General features: G+C 40.0%; 1 protein-coding gene across 1 annotated transcript in view; it reads right to left on the reverse strand.

The window, feature by feature from the left end:
* Positions 1-10,353: 10,353 nt before the first annotated feature.
* Positions 10,354-22,108, reverse strand: part of LOC144472458 (discoidin domain-containing receptor 2) — a 267,709-nt gene continuing 255,954 nt past the window's right edge. The window contains exons 16-17 of the mRNA XM_078185567.1: positions 12,278-12,419; positions 10,354-11,336 (exon numbers count right to left, since the gene is read on the reverse strand). Coding sequence (XP_078041693.1) covers positions 10,986-11,336; positions 12,278-12,419 — 493 coding nt within the window. The 3' untranslated portion in view covers positions 10,354-10,985. The remainder of the gene's footprint in view (positions 11,337-12,277; positions 12,420-22,108) is intronic.

Below are 22,108 nucleotides of genomic sequence, written 5' to 3' on the forward strand. Positions count from 1 at the left end.
TGATTTATAACTATTTGAAAATCGAAACTTAGTGCCACTGTAGCTGAAGACTCGAAAGGGAGTCAAGACGAAATCAGAATTCATTATGGCTACTTCTCTTACAATTTTTACTTTAGAACTAACGCCTTAATAAATAACGCTTTAATAATTAACACCTTAAGAGGTAACGCCTTAATAACTAACGACTTAATAGATAAATTGACTATCATCGGGACTAGTATTAATATCTTTATAAATATGTATTTTTACAAATTCTGTTACCCACCTAAAAGAGAAACTTCTTTGCAATTCTTAATCACTTATGTCGCGCCAGAGAATTCTCTGATACTGTCTATCCTCTGGGCACACGAGAAATTGTTTATACATTTTCTCGATATCGCCAGTAATGACATATTCGTGGATGCGAAATTGGAGCAATATGTATAGTAAATTATCTTGTATTTAGGGTCCAGTGTGTAAGGTATCATTAAGTGAAACGTCAGAGCTTGTGACTGCCGATCCGTCGAAAACGACGCGCAATTTGGTTGTGTCACTCGACATCATGAAGACTCCATGATGGGGAAGATAGTATCCCGGATGTGATACATGTACTTCGGACATGTGTCCAAGGTTGAGGTATTCTTGAATGATGTTCCGGTACTGCTGTTCCAATTCTGTGTCGCGTTTGAATTTCTGTTCTAACGAGATGAGACACTTCATACTTTCGGGCAGACTTTCGAGAGACCAGAGTGATGAGGTGCAATAAACGGCAGGTAAAGGAATACTTTTCCCCACCCAAATTTTCCGTGCATTTCGCTGAATACTCCAACAAGAACAATAAAAAGCGGCCCGCAGCTGTTTGGATTAGTGTAGCAATTTCATGTTTCCGCGGAGAAAATTTACACGAATTGATTTTTTTGAAAATCATTAAAGAATTTCTAACAATGTCGGAGACATAGAAATTGCTTCTCCTACAATGTACAATCTCCTCCGATCAGACAAATTCAGAAAAGATTATTACAAATTAAAGAGGAGACTTTGCTCTTTAAAATACGCTAATTTTCATTGCTGTGCGATTTCGTTGAACCGAGGTATGATATTTTGAATTTAAAGAATTTCTAACAATGTCGAAGACATAGGAGGCATAAGAAGCATCGTTTCTCCTTGTTAGAAATAGGTTAATTTTTAGTATAATCAGCTCCATCTAGTTATTTTTGGGTAGCACTTCGAACAGGAAACTTCGAACAGTGTGGAATAATAGTGCAGTGAAAGTGAACGTTTTGCATATGTGGATTACAACTTCTGTATTACAACAATTACAACTGGATGGCTAAGTTTTTCATTAATAATATTTGTGTTTTTGAAATTAATAAGAAATTCATGAAATTCTTGTTCGTTGCTCGAACGCGGCTCATAGCCGATGCTCGGCCTTCTCTCCTGGGAGCGAGATGGGCTTTAGTCGGCTGGCTCGCATGCTCAGCAGCAGGAAAAATTGTCCACCGCGCAGCTATTTTTTTTTCATTAATAACTCGTTAACAAAGCCGTGGATTGCATTTCGGCAAAGGAAAAGGTTACTTCAAATGGCCTCAGGAACTCCCCATTTCCCGATTACGAGACATTTTTGGGACACCCTGTATATATGTACGCATCAATTCTAACAGGAAACACGCTATAAAAACCGAGATAACTAATTTAATAAGAAGTAATACATTTAAAATTGTTGAGAGGCCAGAAAACAGAAAGATAATAGATACCATATTATCCAAGGTTGGGGTTTCTGATATTTAAGAAATTTAAACTCGTTAGCGAGAATCGACTATTCTCTATACCTCATTCGTATAGTCCTCCGGTCATCTACGAAAATTAAAATCATTTGGCAAAGTTTTCGCATGGTAAAATACGTAAGCAAGGTAAAATAAAATGGACTTGGTTTCTCGTTCATGTGGATACTCACGTATAAAGCCCGATGAGTTCATTCTGTATCTCTATATCATCTCCTGTTATCTTCCTAAATGTTGAAGGGATCTTTGAATGGAGAATCTACTATAGTTCACAGTTGAAATAAGGTATGCGAAATACTCGGTTCACATTAATAGGCCTAGATTCTTGAACTATCGATAACGTTGCGCACGACACTTAAATAGTTACGAAATCTCATGGAACTCGTTATAATAACTTACATATGATTATACCTTATCAATTACATCATTATAACAATCATATCAATTACAAACAATATAATAATTAACAAATTCCCGAACTGAATATTCGTAATATTAATGAATCGCAATCGATTCGAACGCAACTTTAAGTCGTTCTATAAATAAATTGAAAGCTGTAATTGTTAGTTATAGGAGAGGAAAAATGAATAGCACGTGAAGACATGAATTTTCATTGAAATATGTAATATCATTTCATTTGACTGTTCGATACAAATAGGTTTTATCGTTGTGCTTCCCGCATACTTGAACTTACAACGTGTACTTCCGCTTTTACGAGACATACATATAAGATACATGAATAGAATTATCTTTCACAAGACTTAGATTACCGGCAGTAATGTTTAAATGGTAGTTCGCGTTCAGAGAGAGACTGATCGAAGCGAAAATAATGTGGCAGCAACCGAATATTAGTTTGGTTTATCAGCAACAAGATACAATCGCGTGGCAACCATAATAGAATAAGAAATAAAAAGTGGTGCGATCAATATTTCTTCATACAAAATCCTTTTTACAGACGTTACGCACGTCGCGTTGAACGTAGAAGGTACACTTTAATCGTTACAGAGTGCCATAAATGACTAGTTTGCATTCTACGCCGTAATACTGTACAGGGTTTTTCTTTTAAAAATATTGATTTACAATAAATTAAGGAAATCATGTTCTGTTGTTCGTATTTAATACCGATGCTTAACGGAAGGACGACCGATTCGAATACTATAAAGAATCCCAGAAGTACACTTTACAAATATCTCATCGAATTGTTAGCACGCAATGAAACACTGACTTTTCGTAGAAATTTCGTTTCGCAGTTTAAAAGATACACATTCGATGACGACGCCCTGTACACATACGTGGCTATCGAGTAACATGTATACTTTTTTGTTTTAATGATTTGTCCCTTAAATTGTCACCTGTATAATACAAATAGTTCCTAGATCGTTGTACATTGGTGTATTACCAGTCCTCGCCTATGTGAAATTTAATTACATCCTTTCGTTCGCATTCTTAGTCGCTAATTAAAATATAAATACCTATATATTTATATATTTATATATATATATTTATATATTTATATATTCCTTTACATAGTCTACTTATGTCGATTTTGTTTAAGCTTTATTAGCCATAGACAATCTGCTTGATATTTACAGAGATTAGATACAAAATTATAAACAGTTCTTAGTACAAAATAATTTTATGACTATAACGATTAAGGTTCAATAGCGTAGAGCAGGCTTAGGCAACCTTTCACGGCCTATCGACGATTTCTCTCTCTCTCTCTCTTTCTCTCTATGTCTCCCACTCTTTCTTTCTTCCTCTCTCTTTCTCTCTCTCACTCCTGTTTCCTTTTGTCTTTTAACTTTTTAAAGACCTGTTCGACAATAATCATCTGGAAGAAAGATTAATTTTTTTTACCGGTTTCAGGAATGTAATATTTACAAATTCATTGGTTGCCAAAGATCATTAGCAATCGCTAGCGTTCAGCATCACGATTCCATTTAAATCGATGGTCATCGGTGAACTAAACTATAATAATGACGATATTTCATTCGATATTTAACGAAACATCTAAAAATTCCTTACTCGCTTCTACGAAACAATTAATACGAACGAAGGAACGCTTTCAAAATCGATCTTTTAGTATCTCGTTTAGACAACAATGAAATCTTCACTACACGAAATATAATTAATAATGATAAAATATTTTCAAATTTTATTCAATTCATCTGTGTTCTTGCGCCCGGCTTTCTCGTTGAAGTCCATCCGCTAATTATTAGGTCATTAAGTATGAATTGCATACTTTGCTCTATAATTTTACTATAAAATCCATGCATCTCATACTCAATAACTGAATAACACGATATAAAACGAGTGACAAACAGATAATGATCACAAGTTAATGTAATTCTGTAAATCTTCAAAGACTCGTTTAAAAGAATCTATCATATATCAACATTATCAATTACTAAATCATATTTAGATTACAAGATCAGACAGCAGCCAAGAAATTGTAGTAAAATGAAATGATTTATAAACAACTTGAAGCGAATAATACTGACGATTTCGTGTAGCGAAACGTTTGCCACGCTAGATTCAGCCTGCGGATTGTACAAACATGTGGCAAAAAGAAATGTAGTTGATATAAAATAAAATAAGATATGTTCAACCTACTAGAATTATTAAACGTGGAAATATAATTTAATTTAACTTATGCATTCTAGGATTGACGTAGAAGATTTCTCTTTTGCTTAAAGGTCCACAGTCTAATTATACTATACCGAGTTTCCGATTATTAATATATTAATTTCTTACACCGAAAGGAAACGACTATTTGATAGAATAAACGAACGTCAAACATCGCGGCAGTGGATATGCCGCAATGAAAAAGCCAGAGATTGCCCGTGCCTGAATAGAAGATACAGCTAGGTGAGCTCTCTACAGTCTTCCGCGATTATCTCTAGATTTCTCTCAATTCCACATTAGGTTAACAATCGGGTGTATCAGAAATCAGATTCTAGAAATCTGTAGAACAACAAAGATCGCCAAAAAGTAGAGTTATATTTTCCGCTTAAAAACAAGTCGAATCCCTGGGACGGTCGTTTTACATAGAGCGGTTTAATAGCCGTGACGAAAATTTAAGCTACGATCCTGAAAACTGCTTACAACAATAATCGAATTAATATAGAGCGTTTAGAAGAGACATCGCCAGTGCAATTTCTTTTAAATTATTATACGACCATTCTTTATTTGTTCACAGTGATATGCATTTCCAAGATTTTCAGTGAGTCCTCTTAAACATGTTCGTTTTTTTTTCAATTTTATCTTTTAAAAACCAATGCTTACCTACATACATGTACTTTTATTTACAAGAATCAAGGGCTCTTAATAGTTCTTTTTACCTAGAATGGAGAAACATCAATTGTCATAGAATTCGATGAAAAGCGGCACACGTTAATTAATAATTTTCTCCAGAATCGTCTACTAATATTCTCTATCGTGTAAACAATAAAGAATTTTCACAATGTTTAAGATAGTCTTCTCGAGAAAATGTTGAATGTAGACGAAACTAAGCCTTGGTATTAATAACTTTTGCTTCCGTTTAATTATTTATCGCGCTCAACTTTCTCCGCGAAACATTGGCAAAAATTGTTCTACGAAATTAAGTATCGTGTAGGTATAGATTTAAAATATGAATCACAAACATTGCCACGAATCAGGATCATTTGTTTTACACAGAAATTTCTATATGAAAAATTCCGATCACCACGCGTCATGTAAAACGCACGCGATCGCGGTACGGTCAGGTCTAAATTGCAAGCGAACTGTTCGCGAAACTTGGCGTAGATGTTCGTGAAACACTAATCGAACGGTGCCGGAATGAAACGGCACACAGTGGTCCGGTTTGAAGAATTCGATGATGTTTGACGAAAATGTCAACTTTTCTGTATTCATAATTATTCCATTTGTATTGCTTTATGAAGGTATATGGATCTCAGAAATGAAGAAATTAATGAAGTTGAATAAATATTTTAGTGACTGTGTATATTCAAAATTGAGCATTTTGAGAGTAAAATATTTCGACTGATGCAGCTACTTATCTTCTTCAAGATGCTCTGTTTCTTTATGTTATAAAGATTATACCTCCATAATAAGAAATCATATATATCTTGAATTATTGCTGATATAATATACTAAAGATATAATATATTAAATATATTAAAAAAGTAACACTGACGATACGTGACAAATATAAAAAATTCCTTATACTTGACAGAGGATAACATTTGAACTACAATAGTTATCGAGTTCTAGCGGAGACGAATATTTTCTATACAGCTTGCTTTATGCAACTGTAAAATGATCATATCCCTATAAAAACCAATTTGGAAATTGTAATTGTTTAAATACGACCGTCTCACACGTAGCTCGCGGGCGCGGTCGACCACGGGTATTCCATAAAACATTAAACATACAAAATACATATGATATACTAAATATGATGAAGTATGAAATACATATTTATAAAGTAAAAAATAGTATGTATAATTACATTTAAACAATTCACATTTAAATGGAAAATGGCAATTAAAACGTTACTATTTTTTAATTAATTTTAGTGAAAATTTCATTGAAATATCTCTACAGATTAAAAAGTTGTAACAACTTGTCATTAAATTCTCCAAACCGGACCAACATGGCGGCCAGTTTCACTGTCGCCGGCATTTCTCGCAGTGTCAATACTACTCGTGACAGCACCAACATGGAAGATTGAACGATCCCGGAAGCCATCGAGGCCAGAGCGTGATTGTCGATCGTTACTCTACCGAAGAAAACGCAAAACATCGCAGTCGCGACGCGGACAGAACGTCGCGTAGAAACTTTTCACCGATTGCCAATTCACCCTCGTCCAGTGGATCATCGAAATCAAGGTTAGAGCTCGCGGACCTATGCGGCGCCGATGAAACGTTAAGGTTCATTGAAACACCGAGCGTTCTCGGCTGGCAACAAAGAAGCACCGTTGCCAGGGGAGCCCGTCGGAAACGGAAAGAGCGACGAAGTATTAGAAATCACAGGAGAAAAGATTCGCTTGTCTTCGAAGTAGCTCTCGAAAGGATTACACCTGCTTCCTTTTGTCTTTCCACGATCTTTCTCTCCGTTCTGTGATCGTCTGAATCATTTTTCTGACTCGTCCGCGAGAAATAAGACATCTCGGCCCGAGGAAAATGTTCTCGCTAGAAAACGTCTGTTAGAGTGCGAATTTCCGTGCTAGCAGAGAAGTAGTCGTGTCTCGGATCGTTACAATTATTAGCAAACCACTTAATTTTCTGATACTGTATCCTCGATCAACAATAGTTAGAAATACATAGATCCGACTCAATATTCCTGATCAACGATCGAAATAGATCTGATTAGATGTACCTGCTCGATGATAGAAATAGATCCGATTCAACGCTCCCGGATCAATGACAGGTAGAAATTGATCGGATGGAATCGTTTCAAAGAAAATGTACCAGTTAGGAGAAGTTCACTTGACGATAGAGCGCGAATTTCGGTGCTAGCGGAGAAGCAGTCGCATGCCTCGAATCGCTGCAAAACATTAGCGAACTACTTGATTCTTCGTTATAGTATTCCTGATTCAATTGGATTCAATCGTTTCCATCTTCTTCCTCGCTTTCGTACTATCGAATCGAATGACATCCATTTCGAGGAATACGTACAGGCTAGAAAATGTCACTTGGACAACAAAGTGCTAATTTTCGTGCCAGAAGAGAAGTGGTCGCGTGTCTCGAATCGTTGCGAACAGAAGCGAACCGAACTAGTTGATTTCCCTTTCATTCTGATACAATATTCCTGGTCAGCGATAGTTGGGAATAGATCCGACTCGCTTGTTTCCGTTTTCCTTTTCTCGCGTCATCGTTGATTCGAATAGTATCCGAGTTGAAGATTGAACGCAGCGCAAGACGAATAATCCTTTTTGCTACTGAGAGTTCCGAACCGGTAGGTACAGGTAGGTACGTAGAGATACACTAAATTATCACATGAGTAGACAAGTCGAGTTACTCGTTAGCAGTAGTGGATTTAGGGGGCGGGAGTTCAGGGGGAATGAGGTGGGTGGGGGCAACGATACAGCCAAAGGCAGCAATATGCTTACATCGATGAATCTAAACGCAACTACGATTCGTTTTCCTAATGTAACGCGCGCGCGCACGCGTGCCCGCGGTTCTCGGCAGTTTCTTTTTTCATCGTTTTGTCTTTTTTTTTTTCGTAGGCTTTCGTTTTTCTCATTTTTTTAAACGTCTAACGATCCGGCGACTATTAACATCGCTATCTGAACAACGTGCCTGCGATCGCGGTATAAAATGCTAAATCGTTGAATCGTTCTACGAATACAACTCGAACTAGTTTCTTACATCGATGACTCCGTAAGTTACGAGCTACGTCGATTTTTCACCGTGAAACCTATCTGATTCTTCCTATTTAACGTTTTGTTCTCCGCGTTCACCTTGTTTTTCATCTCTTGTTTTCCTTCCCTTGATTTTTTTTCCCGCTCGCCCCTTGGGTCAACGGCAGGGACGCGATTCTTCGTTACGTTTAAATTCAACGGACGTACGGTTTCGTGTCGTGTTACCTTTTACATTTACGAACGGCTATGCCTCTGATTATCTACTACTTACGCGAGAATTACATTAAGATATATAAATAGTATTTTTAATGTCGTAACGGTAACATTACCTACACGCTAGATATTGCGAATGCTATCGATAGTTATTTCATCTGATATAAATACATGGAACATAACGGCTCGAGTGATTAATTAGTTGAATTTCGTGAGAATAGGATCGCCGGACGATCATTGAACTCCGAGTTTCGTCTTCGTCCTCGTCGTCGCACGATGCGTTTCCATCGCGTCCCGTCCCCCGTCTCCGAGCGAAACGAGGTCCTACGATATGTCGCCGCGCGGCGATTAATTTTCCCGCCTCGCGAAACTCTGCCCGAGCTGGCAGCTTTCGCTTTTGGTCTGCGTCCAATATCGCCCTCCCCCCACAAAAGAAGCAACGCGGCTACGAATCTTCGTCCCGAGCGAGACCGTTCCGCTCCCAACCCCGTCACTTATTCGCGCGTGCCAGCATTATGATAAACGTTTTTTCCCTTACCTCTCGATGTACGCCTATATGTACAATATACTAGTTGCTTTTTTTTTATTTTGTGTTTGTATTGATCCCGCCTATCAAGTAAAGTTACAATTATGATGTGTCATAGTCGCGGCCCTTATCACCACCGTTCCTCCTTAACAGAGATTATGTATACCGTTCCGCCTCGTTGGTTACGAACCATGATATCCGTCGTCTAATCCTCGCAGTCGCGCGACTACAGCGTCTTCTTACAAAACGAAATTCGATTCACGCTTTTTTCTCTATCTCGACCGACTTCAGAGGGAGAGGATCGGTAGATGAACACTGGCATTTCGATTAATAATCGAAGAGGAGATCACCAATTCGATCGAGACGTATTTTTCGAAATAATATCGATTAAACCGTCCACAGTAATGTCTCCGTAGTTGGCAATCACGTGACTACTCTATTCCCATTCCGCAAGAAGTTCTCCCCGGATCTAGACGGCGATGTAATCGGGTAAGTTGTCCGTTAATTGCTTTCTGTTAGGATAATGAAAACACTGTAGCATTTTCCGTGATGTAAATACCTGTTCTCGTACCTATTCTATTGTTGACGCTCGGAGGTCTCGAGCTATTGCCATCTATGGAGAATTTACTGTATAAACGGAGTCTGGAATGTAATCGCGTTTAGTAATGGGATTAATGAGATAGCGAGCTACCTCGACGAAGCAAACTAGTTTTACAATCGCGAATGATCCGAATTTTTACTTCGATTCCCCTCTCCTCTTTAGTTTAAACCGTCCTTAAATCGTATTAATGAAATTCGCGAGTCAGCGAGACGAAATTGTCGCGTACATTCGTGAATCATTATCGAGGCATGTCCATCGAATGCCTAATGACCGTGATACTACGATGCTAGACAAAATTATAAGTTCGCCTAAGTTCATCTTTCTTTTCAGAATACTGCGTAAAAATACACGACAATCGCGAAAAAAGAGTTTGCAATTTTATTCTACGCTAAACTAAATAGTATTTTTCTCTTCAAACTGAACTTATACATTTGTTCATACTGTTTAGAAACAGCGACCTCGTTAATTCATGTCAATATCGCAAAATATTTTTTCATGACTTTATTTTTTCACGTCTTTTGTCATAATTACACGAAGACGTGAAAAACAGCCGCAATAATAAACGAACCGACAGAGAAGTGCATATAATTTTTTCCAGCACTATAAATCACTTACACGTTCCCAGGCATACCCATTCACACGATCCTCCTATGCATACCTTTTCTTTATCCTATCAGTAGCTCCTTCCGAGGAAGAATTTGATATTTCAGTTGTCGTATTGCCATACGTTGATAGGATTCTTCCGGGACACCGTCCCTGTCGTATCTCGTCCATTTTTCGCCCCTCGGATTGGACGAGAACCCCGACAGCTCCAATACCTCTTTACCTTACCGCGAAGATATATCTTTAAACCATGCAAGGAATGTTCACAGTTACATTAAGATTACACGATATTGCTCCTAAATTTTCGACGATCATTGTGGACCCTCGAAGCCCTTGCGATACCCGCGTAAACCCCATGCGCCGCTCGCACGGGGAAGTTACGGCAGGGCGGTGGCTTCCGGCAGAGCGGAAGCTCGCCCAGCGTTCACCCGCTCGATTGTCGAATTCACAGTTTCACGTTTTGTATTTCCTAACAGATCTTACGTATCTAAGAAACAGTTCGTATCGATTGCTCCGACGTCGTTGCGTTCCGATGATCTCGCACGTTTCTCGCGTGCCAGAGGATCCATGGGCACAGTTGAGTGGGGGATGGTCCTCGTACGGAGGCCTCGACAGCTTTGCTGCTTACCACCCTGATTGCTCGCGAAGTCCAGCGATCGCGAGCCAACCTACCAAGAATCCCCTGAGCCGAGGATGAACGTCTGCTGCCGGAAATCAAAGTCGCCGCGCTGAATGATTCCGATATGACCCTCCGGAAACTGTCACCGGAGGATGCCCGCCTTCTGCGGGCAATCAGAACTTGGTCCTCACGGTGATCCAGTGAGGGTAGAGCGCGTCATCGACGGATTCCGGTCCCGCGTTCAAGTAGCTCCTGGCCGGGCACGAGCGACAAACGCCGAGGACATCGTGGTGATCGACGTCGTGGAACGTTCAGTATCAGGACGTGGGCGCGTACCCGAGGTTCTTCCGCTGCAGGAACATCGAGATCTCCCGGAAGGTCGGCCGCTCGTTCTCCTCCCGTCGCCAGCACTCCAGCATCAGGTCGTAAATATCCTTGGAGCACGCGGTGGGCCGCGGCAAATAGTCGAAAAGGTTATCGGCGGCCTCCTTGCAGTCGTTGTTCTCGCCACCGGTGTCGGCGCAGTCCGCGGCACGGTGCAGCCGGCGCAGGTTCTGCACCATCTCCTCGTCGGACAAGTGCTCGTACGGTGCTCGCCGGCCCAGGTTCAGGATCTCCCACAGGGTCACCGCGAACGCCCACACGTCGCTCTTCGTCGTGTACTTGCCCTGCGAAGATTGGTATCGGTTACAACGATGACGCTTAAATCTGTCGCCGGCTAGAGTCCGTGTTGGGGGCGGACGTGCAACTTGTTGCCAAGAAGTGTTGCCGAGATAAAGGGGTCAAGAATGTTCTTGAAATGGATCGGCAACTTGGGTTATAATGCTTTCAACTACTCTACCAGAAAATCCGAAAAACTTTAAAAAAAAAACGCTTACTTACGATAGCATAAAATGAATTGTTATATATGAGTTATGCGGGTTGACAGATTCTACTATTATCAATTTTGTTGGATATATTTAAAATAATAAAGAAAGTTAGAGAACCGTGATCAAAGGTAGTTAGACAAAAATTATGAATAAATGTAATCTAGATTTTATTGTTGACTGATAAAACGAAGTAATTCTGAGCCTCATAAGTTAGTAGGTGAATAAATAAATAACATTATTACAATTTTTTCGACTGATTAAAATTATGAAAAAAGAATATACAATGATAGTTGGCTCACGATACCTTCATTTGTCACCAATTTGCAATCTATTTCGCAAATATGTATATCCAAGAATTCTAAAAGTGCATGCACCGCGATTCTAGTTTTGTAACACGAAGATTAATTAAAAAGATTATGAAACTTTTAGTAAGGTGCAGTAATTCGATATTAAAAATCTATCGTTTTCGACGAATCGTGATCACAGAAAGTTATCGTGCCGGCAAAGCGAGTTAATCACCTTCCGTATCGGAAACAGAGTTTTATCAATGACAGAATAATCATGCATTTCAAACAGCGTGGCCGCGATAACGAGCCTGACAAATCACGAATTCATTCGCGCGCAATACGCGGACCATTTGGTAAATTACTAAATAAGTGATATATAGAATAAGATAAATACACGGGCAAGCTGTGTTAATAGAGCAAACGTTCTAATTGGACCGTTCGAATGAAGCTTACCAGAAATATGGACTCCCAGGCCATCCAGCGTATCGGCAGTGGCACCGCGCCATCGACTTTGTAATAATCGCACGCGTACAATTCGTTGTCCGTACCGAAATCCGAGATTTTAATGTGGTAAGCTTTGCCCACCAAGCAATTCCTGTAATCGAAAATCATGATATCGATGAGGCGCATTCGCGATGATATCGTGTCGCGGACACTCGAATCTACAAACGTCCGAACGACGGCCATTTGTTTAACTTGGCGCGTGTATACCGTCGACGCCCGAGCTTTTATTATAATTAACAATTTTCTAATTTTCCTTTTCATCGGCGATCGCCGTTCGGAGTCCATCAAATTTGCCGGCAAACCGATCGCGAACGGTCAACGACACCGTTTTTATTTTCCACTCGGCTCTGCTGTTCCTTGTTTTCGTTTTGCTCGCCGCCTCCGTTTCTATCGGCGGTTTGCGGAACGGGGGCGGGCCTTTTGTTTTTTTCCGCGCCTCAAAGGGAAAACTACACCGGAGGGGAACATTTTCGAATAATTCTAGACCGAGCCGCAGACACGGAAAGAGGTTTCGACTTCGGCAGCCAGGAATCCGAATACTTTTCCAATCGATTCAGCTCGGATGAAAAAGCTAGGATCAAATCGATCTCTCGGTCGGTATGTCGGTTGAATAGCGCGGCCGCCAATCTGCATACGCGTACGCATTCTGTGCATCGCAGCAGACCGGAAGCAGGAATGGCTGCCAGCGGGCTCCATTTGCACGTACGTGTGGATGAGCTACGCTTCCTGTACAAGCACGCCCCACCATCGTACAATCGAACGTAACTTTACGGCAAACTTTACCATGACAACAACCGGATCGAATAGCTGCATCATCGTTTGGAGATCGTTATGAACAGTGGCCCGAAGTCACGGCAACTTCGCATTACCGATTTAAATGCAAACTCGGACGTAACCGGCACGTGAACGTTTTCGTCTTTGGTTATTTGCTTATAATCGTCTTGTCTTAGACGCGCCATAGGCGCGACATCGTTCGCTATACATTTCCTAAACAGTTGAAATTTATTATTATCTTACCTAGTATTATTATACTATCAACCAACAGTTTTTTCGTTTCTGTATTGAACATAATTATAGATAATTATTGCGTCCACTTCAACACTTGACATTTGCTTTACGTTTCATGGATGAAAATCAAAACGTATGCGATTTTTGGAAAGTACACTAAGTGACGTATCTAGGATGCTTCGTCAACGCGTAAGCATCATCGTGTTTTAATATGCTACGTGTATATGTCTAGGATACGACGCTACACTAAATACACTTAAAGAAGACACTAAATAATTATTATTATTATTAATAAGGAAATGAATATGCATGTAGTTGCTGTATTTTGCAATTTGTGCATTTTACACAAAATAGCACGGTCTAAAAATTACTGTGCACATAATTTCCTCGATTAGCTTCTAATAAAATTGTTATCCCCCTCCCGCCTCATAACAAGTCGATTATTTCCGTATTTTAGATTCAACAAGAGGAGTATTATTGCGTAGTCAGCCATATAATTGTGAGATCGAAGGGCCTCGATAAAATCTAACGCAGGCAACCGCGGGACAAGGAAATAAGGGAAAGTGGTCAGTATCTTGACTGGCATGAAATGAGTTTGTGCCTCGACAGAGGACTGTCGAGCTCCGTGAAGTATCCGGTTGACAGTGTTCGGCTCTGATCTCGTGAGGCGACCGCCTCCCGGTTTCAAAGACGAACTATAATTCTCGCCGAGACAAACGAGCAACCGAACGGTGTTCGAGTATCCAGCGTTATCGAGTGAATAGAGTCAATTAATTTCATCGGTGGAACAAAGCTCCAATTTGGAGGCAGAACCCAGGTAATTAGCGGCGCTTTATCGATCACTGTGATTGGCTGTGCCACGGTCTACGAGTTGAACGGCGACGACGGTGACCTGATCCACCAAAGTCCCGGGTCAGGACCCTTAATGCAATAAGCAATATTCACTCGCCGGATCCCATCGAAACCTTTGTGTGACTTACGGAGCGTCATCCTACGAGTAATACGGCTTTTACCAGTCGAGTATACTTAATGCAAATGAACATCTTTCTCTCTCTCTCTCTCTCTCTCTCTCCGCGAATAATCGAGTGCTGCACGGTAATGCTCGGTTTCGAATCCATTCGACGGAACTTGAAGCAAACTCAACACTTTTGTCACTTCGAACGCCGTCTTGCTTGTATGCTAGCTTCAGTCTGGAGTTAAAAGGGAATTTCAGTTATCAGCAGGGCTTTCCCTTGCACTTGCGTGTCGTTGATTGTATTAATTTCGAATAAACTGTAAATGTCACGTTATTCTTTTAATTATAATGTCTTTCACTTTTTTAAATGTATTATTATGTAATATTCGGCCAGAGTTAAACGCGCTGTGTTAAAAGTGAGTACAGGTAATTCTCCTGTAACAAGGTAGATAGGTCTCTAGGACGTATCGTGTGTGTGAAACCGTGTTATATGTCATTTCATCTAAATTAACTGGATCTAGCATATCGTAGTTCAATAATTTTAGGGTCTGCCTGAATTTTGTATTGTTTTCTTCAATATCTTTTTCTTCAATCTCTTCAAGGAACGACAAAACTGCAGCATTTTATTTCTTACATTTTTTGATCCAGTGACGTACGAGCTATTCGAATTAATTCAAATAAAGCGTAATTTGTATGCGCAGTGAAACTCAATCATATAAGCATAAAATTGACTAAATCAGTAGATTTGTAATAAAAGTAACCTTTCTATAATATGGTAGACAAGTTCCTAGAAAATATTGTGTTGTGTGAAAGTATGTTTGTGAGTGTGGTTTATTTTTTAAACCATGTTAAATAACCCAGTACAAAAAGGGAGCTTACATTCCGAAAACTTAATCAAAGCAAATATTTGTATTAATTCCGTATAACAAGCTTAATTTTAATTAAACACATAAAAGAAGTACAGTGGTGTGCAAAGGTTTTAGTCATTTTCTTATCGTGTTAGAGCGAAACGCTGTTACAGGTTGCCGTGCTATACGATGGTTGCCGCAATTTATCGTACCGTGTGAGAGCAAAACCGTGTCTCGAATGCCATGTCGTAGGAGGGCTACCTGTACTTCGATTTGATGGAAGCTACAACAATGGAATCACGCTTTCGTGAATACGTCGTACCTAATTTCGTATCAATTACATGGAGAAGTTCGCTAAGAAAAGTTCGTCTAAAGTAAATAATCCTGAGACAGTGACACAAACTGCGACTAGAAAAGCTATCGCGTTCCAGGAAAGAATGCGATCTCCTACGGCGTCGACATCGTCCCGAGGAAAGTATCTACTTTCCCATCATTTCCCCCGACAACCGTGAGGAGAGTCTCTCTTATAGCTATTATCGGCTCCGAGTGCGATCAAGTGTGTCCTCGACGATACTTTGGCGTTAGAAGCCGCGTAAGGGGCTTCATGGTGGTGCGGTCACGTGTGATCGGTAGGACTTCGACCTCGTGATGCTTCGATGTTAGATCGGGAGGTAAGTGCGGGCTGGATCGCTAGTCGGAGGGTAGCATTTGTCGTGAGAAATATAGAGGAGCCGGCAGGCGGGGGCATGCAGGTTGAACGATCTAAGAAAGAAAGGGACGAGTGGAAAAGAAGAAAGGCTGGTCGAGGATGGGGGCGGCGGCGGGCAGGGAAAGCCATTCTCTACATTTGTAATCGAAGTCGGAACAAAGGCGGCCCCGCGTACTCGGCGGCGGAGTACTTACATCGAGTCTTCGCCGAGCTCTACCGCCGGGCTACACGTTCTTGCGGCGTGTGCGACCACTATCACTGTTTCTGGCAACACCAGCACAACCGTCCCGGTATCACCGCTATCGGCGTCGACCACATCGAACCGTCAGCTTGCGCCTCCGCCGGTTCTTTCAGCCTCATCGTCTTCCTCTCCGCCCTTAAGTGTTTCACCCACACGCGCCTGCCAATGTACTTTCATCCGCGATCACACGCACGTCCTCTCCCTCCCTCCCTCCTTCCCACCCCCCCATTTTCCCGACCATTGCCGAACGGCCGTGAATATAGACACGCGTTCGCTGCACACAGCCATCGGGGGGCAAACCGGCCCTTCCTTTCTTGGACCCGGCCAATTGAATTGCATTACCGTTTGATCAGCAATCGATTCTTTCCTCTTTTCCACTCGGTCCGGCGCCGAGAATGACTTTATACGGCCCCCGCTACCGAATAAAATAAGGTGCCGCGAGAAATTGGCTACCGGGTGTTACGACCGGAGCCCCGGGTTGCGGCACACGGCGCGACGGCGACGTCGTTGACGCATACGCGGTTGTCGCCGATTCGAATTTATTCAATGCCCCTTGAACGCGCCAGATTTCTGCGCGCCGTTACAGCACTTCCATGATTCCGCCTGCTATTGTTCGGAGTATTGCTACAGTGAACGCCGTACATTTAACGGGACTTAAATCCTTCATTGTTTTAGACTTCTCAATGAAATTTATAAACATATACGCTATTTTAAAGAATTAAGGGAAAACCGAATTATGTAATTTCGTGTAAGAATATTTTATACATCTGTTCAGGAAAGATATACTGATTACACTGTTTGGAAAGAAACTGAAGTTTATATTCTGTATCTTAAATTGTTCAAATTCTAATAACTTTACAGAGTTAAAGATTTTTTTTTAGATTGATGTCAACTTATAAAAGAACGTTTCCTGTTCAAAATGATTTTCTGACAGTTGATCTACCATTTTCTATTACGATTTCATTGTACTTTAAAATGTGTTGGTATTAGAATCACACGGGTAAAAACAATAGGATATTAAAGACATCATGCTAGACAAATTCAGGTTTTCATAGACTCTTTTGACCGAAAGAACAAGGAAGAATATATCACTAACATTGTGTCAAAGTTATGTAAGACTCAGAGACAAATGAATAAAAAGGCATTTGTTAGTTACGGTTTGTTCGTAAACATTTATTATTATAAGGGGAGGTATTATTTATTTTTAATTATTATTTTCATTTCTATTGTGCATTTAGTTTAAAAATTGTTTAAGATACCTTCACTATTTTAAACAAGAGGCATCCGTATCCAAGAATTAAGCTGCGATTTCTCTGAAGATTTAATTGTTCATTAGAGTCGCTGTGCTCGCTGTACCTTGTACAATGGGTACGGATTTCTTGCATCGATAGTTCGACTATTCGAAATATTCGAGGACGGATGCGCGAAACGAGTGACAAAAGGGATCATGCGTGCATACTCGCGGGTATTTGCGTTTCTCTTCCGAGCCCCAAAGTCACGAAGAATTTACGCGGCGCGGTGAAATTCCCGCAGTGCCATATGTTTCACGGGAAATTGTCAGTTCGTCACGTCGACGCCTATCATCGAGTCAGCCGTTTATCGTCGGCATTACATTTTGATTAAATTCCGGGTACACCGATGAAATTCTAGTTCCTTCGCAAATGGATTCGCCGTGTTTGCGGCGATCTCTAGATACAACAGATCAGTCGGATCGTCGATCGAGCCACTGCAAAGGCCGATTAAATAATATTTTGTCCCATAAGTTTCTTCCGCGCCACGCTATGAGTGATTTTAAGTGGCTGTATTTATATAAACATGCAGGCATATCTCTTAGCCGTTTATGGCATCGGTTTCAGTCATTCGGGAGCTCTTTCAAAGTACGTTTCGTTGGTGACAAAGTCTCTTTTAAAATTTTTTCTGCACCGTTCAACATCGAGAGCCAAAAGAAGCATTCGCGACATACTATGCTTCATTGCTTTAACAAAGGCAATAGTGCGAAGGACATTTACGAATCATTCGTAAGCATAACTGCATCGTGTCGCGGAAACACCGCGCTATATTGTAGAATCGACCTCGCCGTCGTTTCAGCGTAAAAGTTTGAAAACACCGTTCTCCCGCGGACGACCCGTATTTAGCCGAGGAATCGGTATTCCTCGCTCTTCCCAATTTTAAGACTCTCAAATAAACCAAATTTCTATCAAATAAAATCCATTAATTAACTCTCAGGCAGATCCTTGCGTCCAGCGACACGAACCTCACGTAAATAGCCGACGCGGACAGTAACCGGGCGTGTCGGTTAATAGAAAATCTTGAAAATTGGACCCGGTTACACGGTTCATATATAACATAAAAAATCTACCTTAAACAACAAATATCGTGTATTCATTTCGCATCAAAAAAAGGGAAGAAACTTATGGGACACCCTAATGTTTTTGCGACGCCGGCAATGACTCCGCCGGCAAACCCACGGAAATCGTCTATCGACTGCGCGATCCGTGTCGCAACACGACCCGATGCAAATTTATGCGGGACTGCGTCGACCGTGGACACCAAATTCTCGTATCTCAACAATTTAGGTCGCGCCGCGTGCAGACTTTTATGGTAATAAAGCTGAAAACTGATAGACAGTTATAATTTTTAAATGTCCCGGGCACTCCGAAACAACGCGGGAACCGTAAAACGGTTCTCAAGCGTTAAAATGACGCGGGCGCTCGTAAAACAGTTTTAACGGCTTAAAATAACAAAGTGCTCGGAAAGTAGTTGCGCGTTGAAATAAGGCTCGATGAATGATTAGAATTTCTTTTCAGTACTCTCAATGAGCCTGCTGAAATTAAAACTCCACTGTATTCATACCAGACTGGATCGTTGTACTTCAAAGGCGGATAGTAGAGTATGGAGAAACGGCAGTATTTCTTGTCAAATTGTAATTTCAGTGAAAACAAAAATATATTTTCAAACTTCAAGATGTTTAGAATATTTTTAGGGTAAGGCAAAATAAAAAATACACGTAATACATATTAATCAATTGAGATAAACTGATGGGTTCCCGTATGATTTCATTGGCAATCATTTTCCAGATAAAAGCACTTCATAAATATATAGGCAATATTTTGCTAAATACCACTGTCCGGCAGTAATTTGAATTTTTAATTTTTCCAAGTATTTATTAATATGTCCCACATTTTTCGTTTATTATGTATACACATAAGATGTGTGTATACACGTATAGTACACTATAGTATACGTTTAGTGCTTTAAAATGGTGGTGTCACAGCCAACTGGTTAAACGATATGCAAAAATGGTTATTTAATATCTATTCGTATATCATCCGGCCTGGAATGATTTAATGTTATTGGGAGCGTTCTGATCGAAAGGTAACAATAAGTCAGGTGTTTGATACTTCTGGCCGATGGCTTGGATCGCTGGTTGCTGCACAATCGTCGACTTAAATCGTCCTACGGGCATTTGGAGGCACGTGCAACGCCGTAATAATACCGCGCCGGGAGCGCACAGGAAGCGCATCCTGGTATTCTATTAAGATTTACGAGCGGTCGTTTGAGAGACACTGGTCAACCGGAAACTAGGTTCCACGTGTTGTAAGAGCGCCGCGGTTAGCGTGAATATGTATGTAGAGCGCATATGCACATATGTGCATCTATACTTCCCCATCGATTCGACGGAATGGCCATTGCATTTCAATAACAGGAACGTGGATGGGTTTCGTTGCATACTGGCTAGAAGCTTTTGTCTGCGGGAGTCAAGGGTCCCTGATCCCGAATATTGCACGCCTTACGTATACAACGCCGGAGATCATGGCATCGCCAGACCAGACCGGATGAAACTAATCTCTTATACCTTTTCGCATTTTTTAAATAAACGACCGCCAATATCCGCCGTAACAGGTTTTAGAACGATCGCGATAAATTGAAATGCTGAATGTTAAGAATCGATATTGCTGTGATATTTGAATTTGTTATTCTGTTAACCCTTTGCATTCGAGTGGCGACTCTGTGGCGCTAATAAAATTTTTTATGATAAATTCCAAAATTATTTTTATAGATATTGTCAAAGCTTAGATTTAAAAAATTGTCGAAAGTTTAACTGTTACACGAGTCACGAGACTCAATATCGTGTGCTTAAAATGAATTTTGTTATATAAAATGAAAATACTAGAAGCCAGAGAAATTATTTTAGATTTCCAGTTGAAATGGCTTCGAGTGCAAAGGGTTAATAGCTTGAACTAAGGCGACCTATATGTGACGTTATATATTATAAAAATCAGTAAAGATTTCGTCTGGAAAGGTATTCAGTTAAATTTTTTGTTATTAAAAATGGCATGTCCTCGTGAGAATTAGTTTCAAAGAATGAGATTTTATTGCAATCTCTTGTCACAGACAAGATCTCAAGATTTGAGATCGATTATTTTGATCATCATAAAGAGACTAACAGGGAGAAGTCACGGACTTCGAGTCGTCGATTCAATTGAAATTTTCATTTGGTAAATTCAGACTAAAAATTTTTTTAAAGGCATTTGAAAAGGCATTATTTATGAACAGAGCGTTGTGTATAGATAACAAATCAAGAAACAAATTCTTTGACGAGTCCGACTCGTAATGGAAATTACTAGTAACAAATAATCAAATATGGATGTTATTCTGTTCATTAATATTGGAATAAAATTCTAATCCCTTGTTATTGATAAGTAAGCATTCAAGTATATTCAGGCACGGAATAAACATTAATGTTCTGTCCCTTCTACGAAAATGTGCCAATTGAAAAATTCCTAATCGCTGTAATTGTGAAGAGAATGGTACGTCAAGAGATTAAAGACGTAGTCAACAATTTGTATAAAAAACGTAAAAACAATATTCAATCGTCATCTTTATCTTCTGGTTCTATCGTCCATATTAAAGTAGTATTTAAAAGCACTTGCTTGATTTAGTTAAAAAACATTGGAAATATAAACAACACTATAAAGACATATTTTAAATGTCTTAGAAACGTCTTGTTTTAAGACGTCTGTTTTAGAACGTCATTAAGTCGTTTTATAGGTGTTTAAATTGAACGACCTTTTAAGTTTTGAAATAAGACTTCCATTTTAGGATACAAGGCGATGAGGTCTAAAATGGGCGTAAAATGGACGCCTTTAAGATGTTCAGAGTTTATTGCCTCACAAATCCAGAGGTTGTGGATTCGATTCTTTTCTGCGGTTATGTCAAGATTAGGTGTTAGGGTTATATGTCAAGTTTATGTACTAAAGTTATGTTGTATAACCTTGACGTAACCACAGAAACAAATCGAATCATAGTCCTCCGAATTTTTGATCTTATAAGTTACTCAAATAGCCATTCCAATATCCTGCAATATGTTTTTTATTTTTGGTATCTCTGCACAGTCTTCGGTCCGTCGAAATTAAAACATTAAATATCTCCATAAATCATAGCCATTCACACAAATGCTCAAACATAACACAAATCATTTTCAGACTGAATTCACGAAAAAAGATTTCATTTTAAGCGGTATCCCAAATTCCGTGACATAACCTGACATAACCTCACCTTCTAAGAAAATAATTTCAGTTATTGTACAAATAGGAAAATTATTTATTATTATTTATTATATATTTTTATTATTCGAGGCTCCTAAGAATCTGCTTAAATAATTGGAGAGTGGAAACTCCACTCAGTGTTAAAAGCTAGTTTTGATTTCTGCGTCGAGTGTTCGCTCGGACGAAGAATCTCGCGGAAATTGCGGTAACGAATTGAACAGGTTATGCCGCGGCAAAAGGAAACGAAATTAATTACTTCCCCTAATAAATCGTGGGAATGTTTACCGTTGACAAACTTATCAATAATAACTGCGAGATTCCAGTTTAATCGTTATTCGCGACGAAAATAAGCCGGTGTTCTTGCTGTTTTCCGCTCGACGGATCACTAACGAATCGTTGATTTCCCATGTGGGTTTCCGGCTTCGTTTGTTTTCGGGCTTATGGAAATGCACCCTGGGAAAGCCATAATT

This window comes from Augochlora pura, chromosome 7 (genome assembly GCF_028453695.1).
Source record: "Augochlora pura isolate Apur16 chromosome 7, APUR_v2.2.1, whole genome shotgun sequence".
Taxonomy (NCBI): Eukaryota; Metazoa; Arthropoda; class Insecta; order Hymenoptera; family Halictidae; genus Augochlora; species Augochlora pura.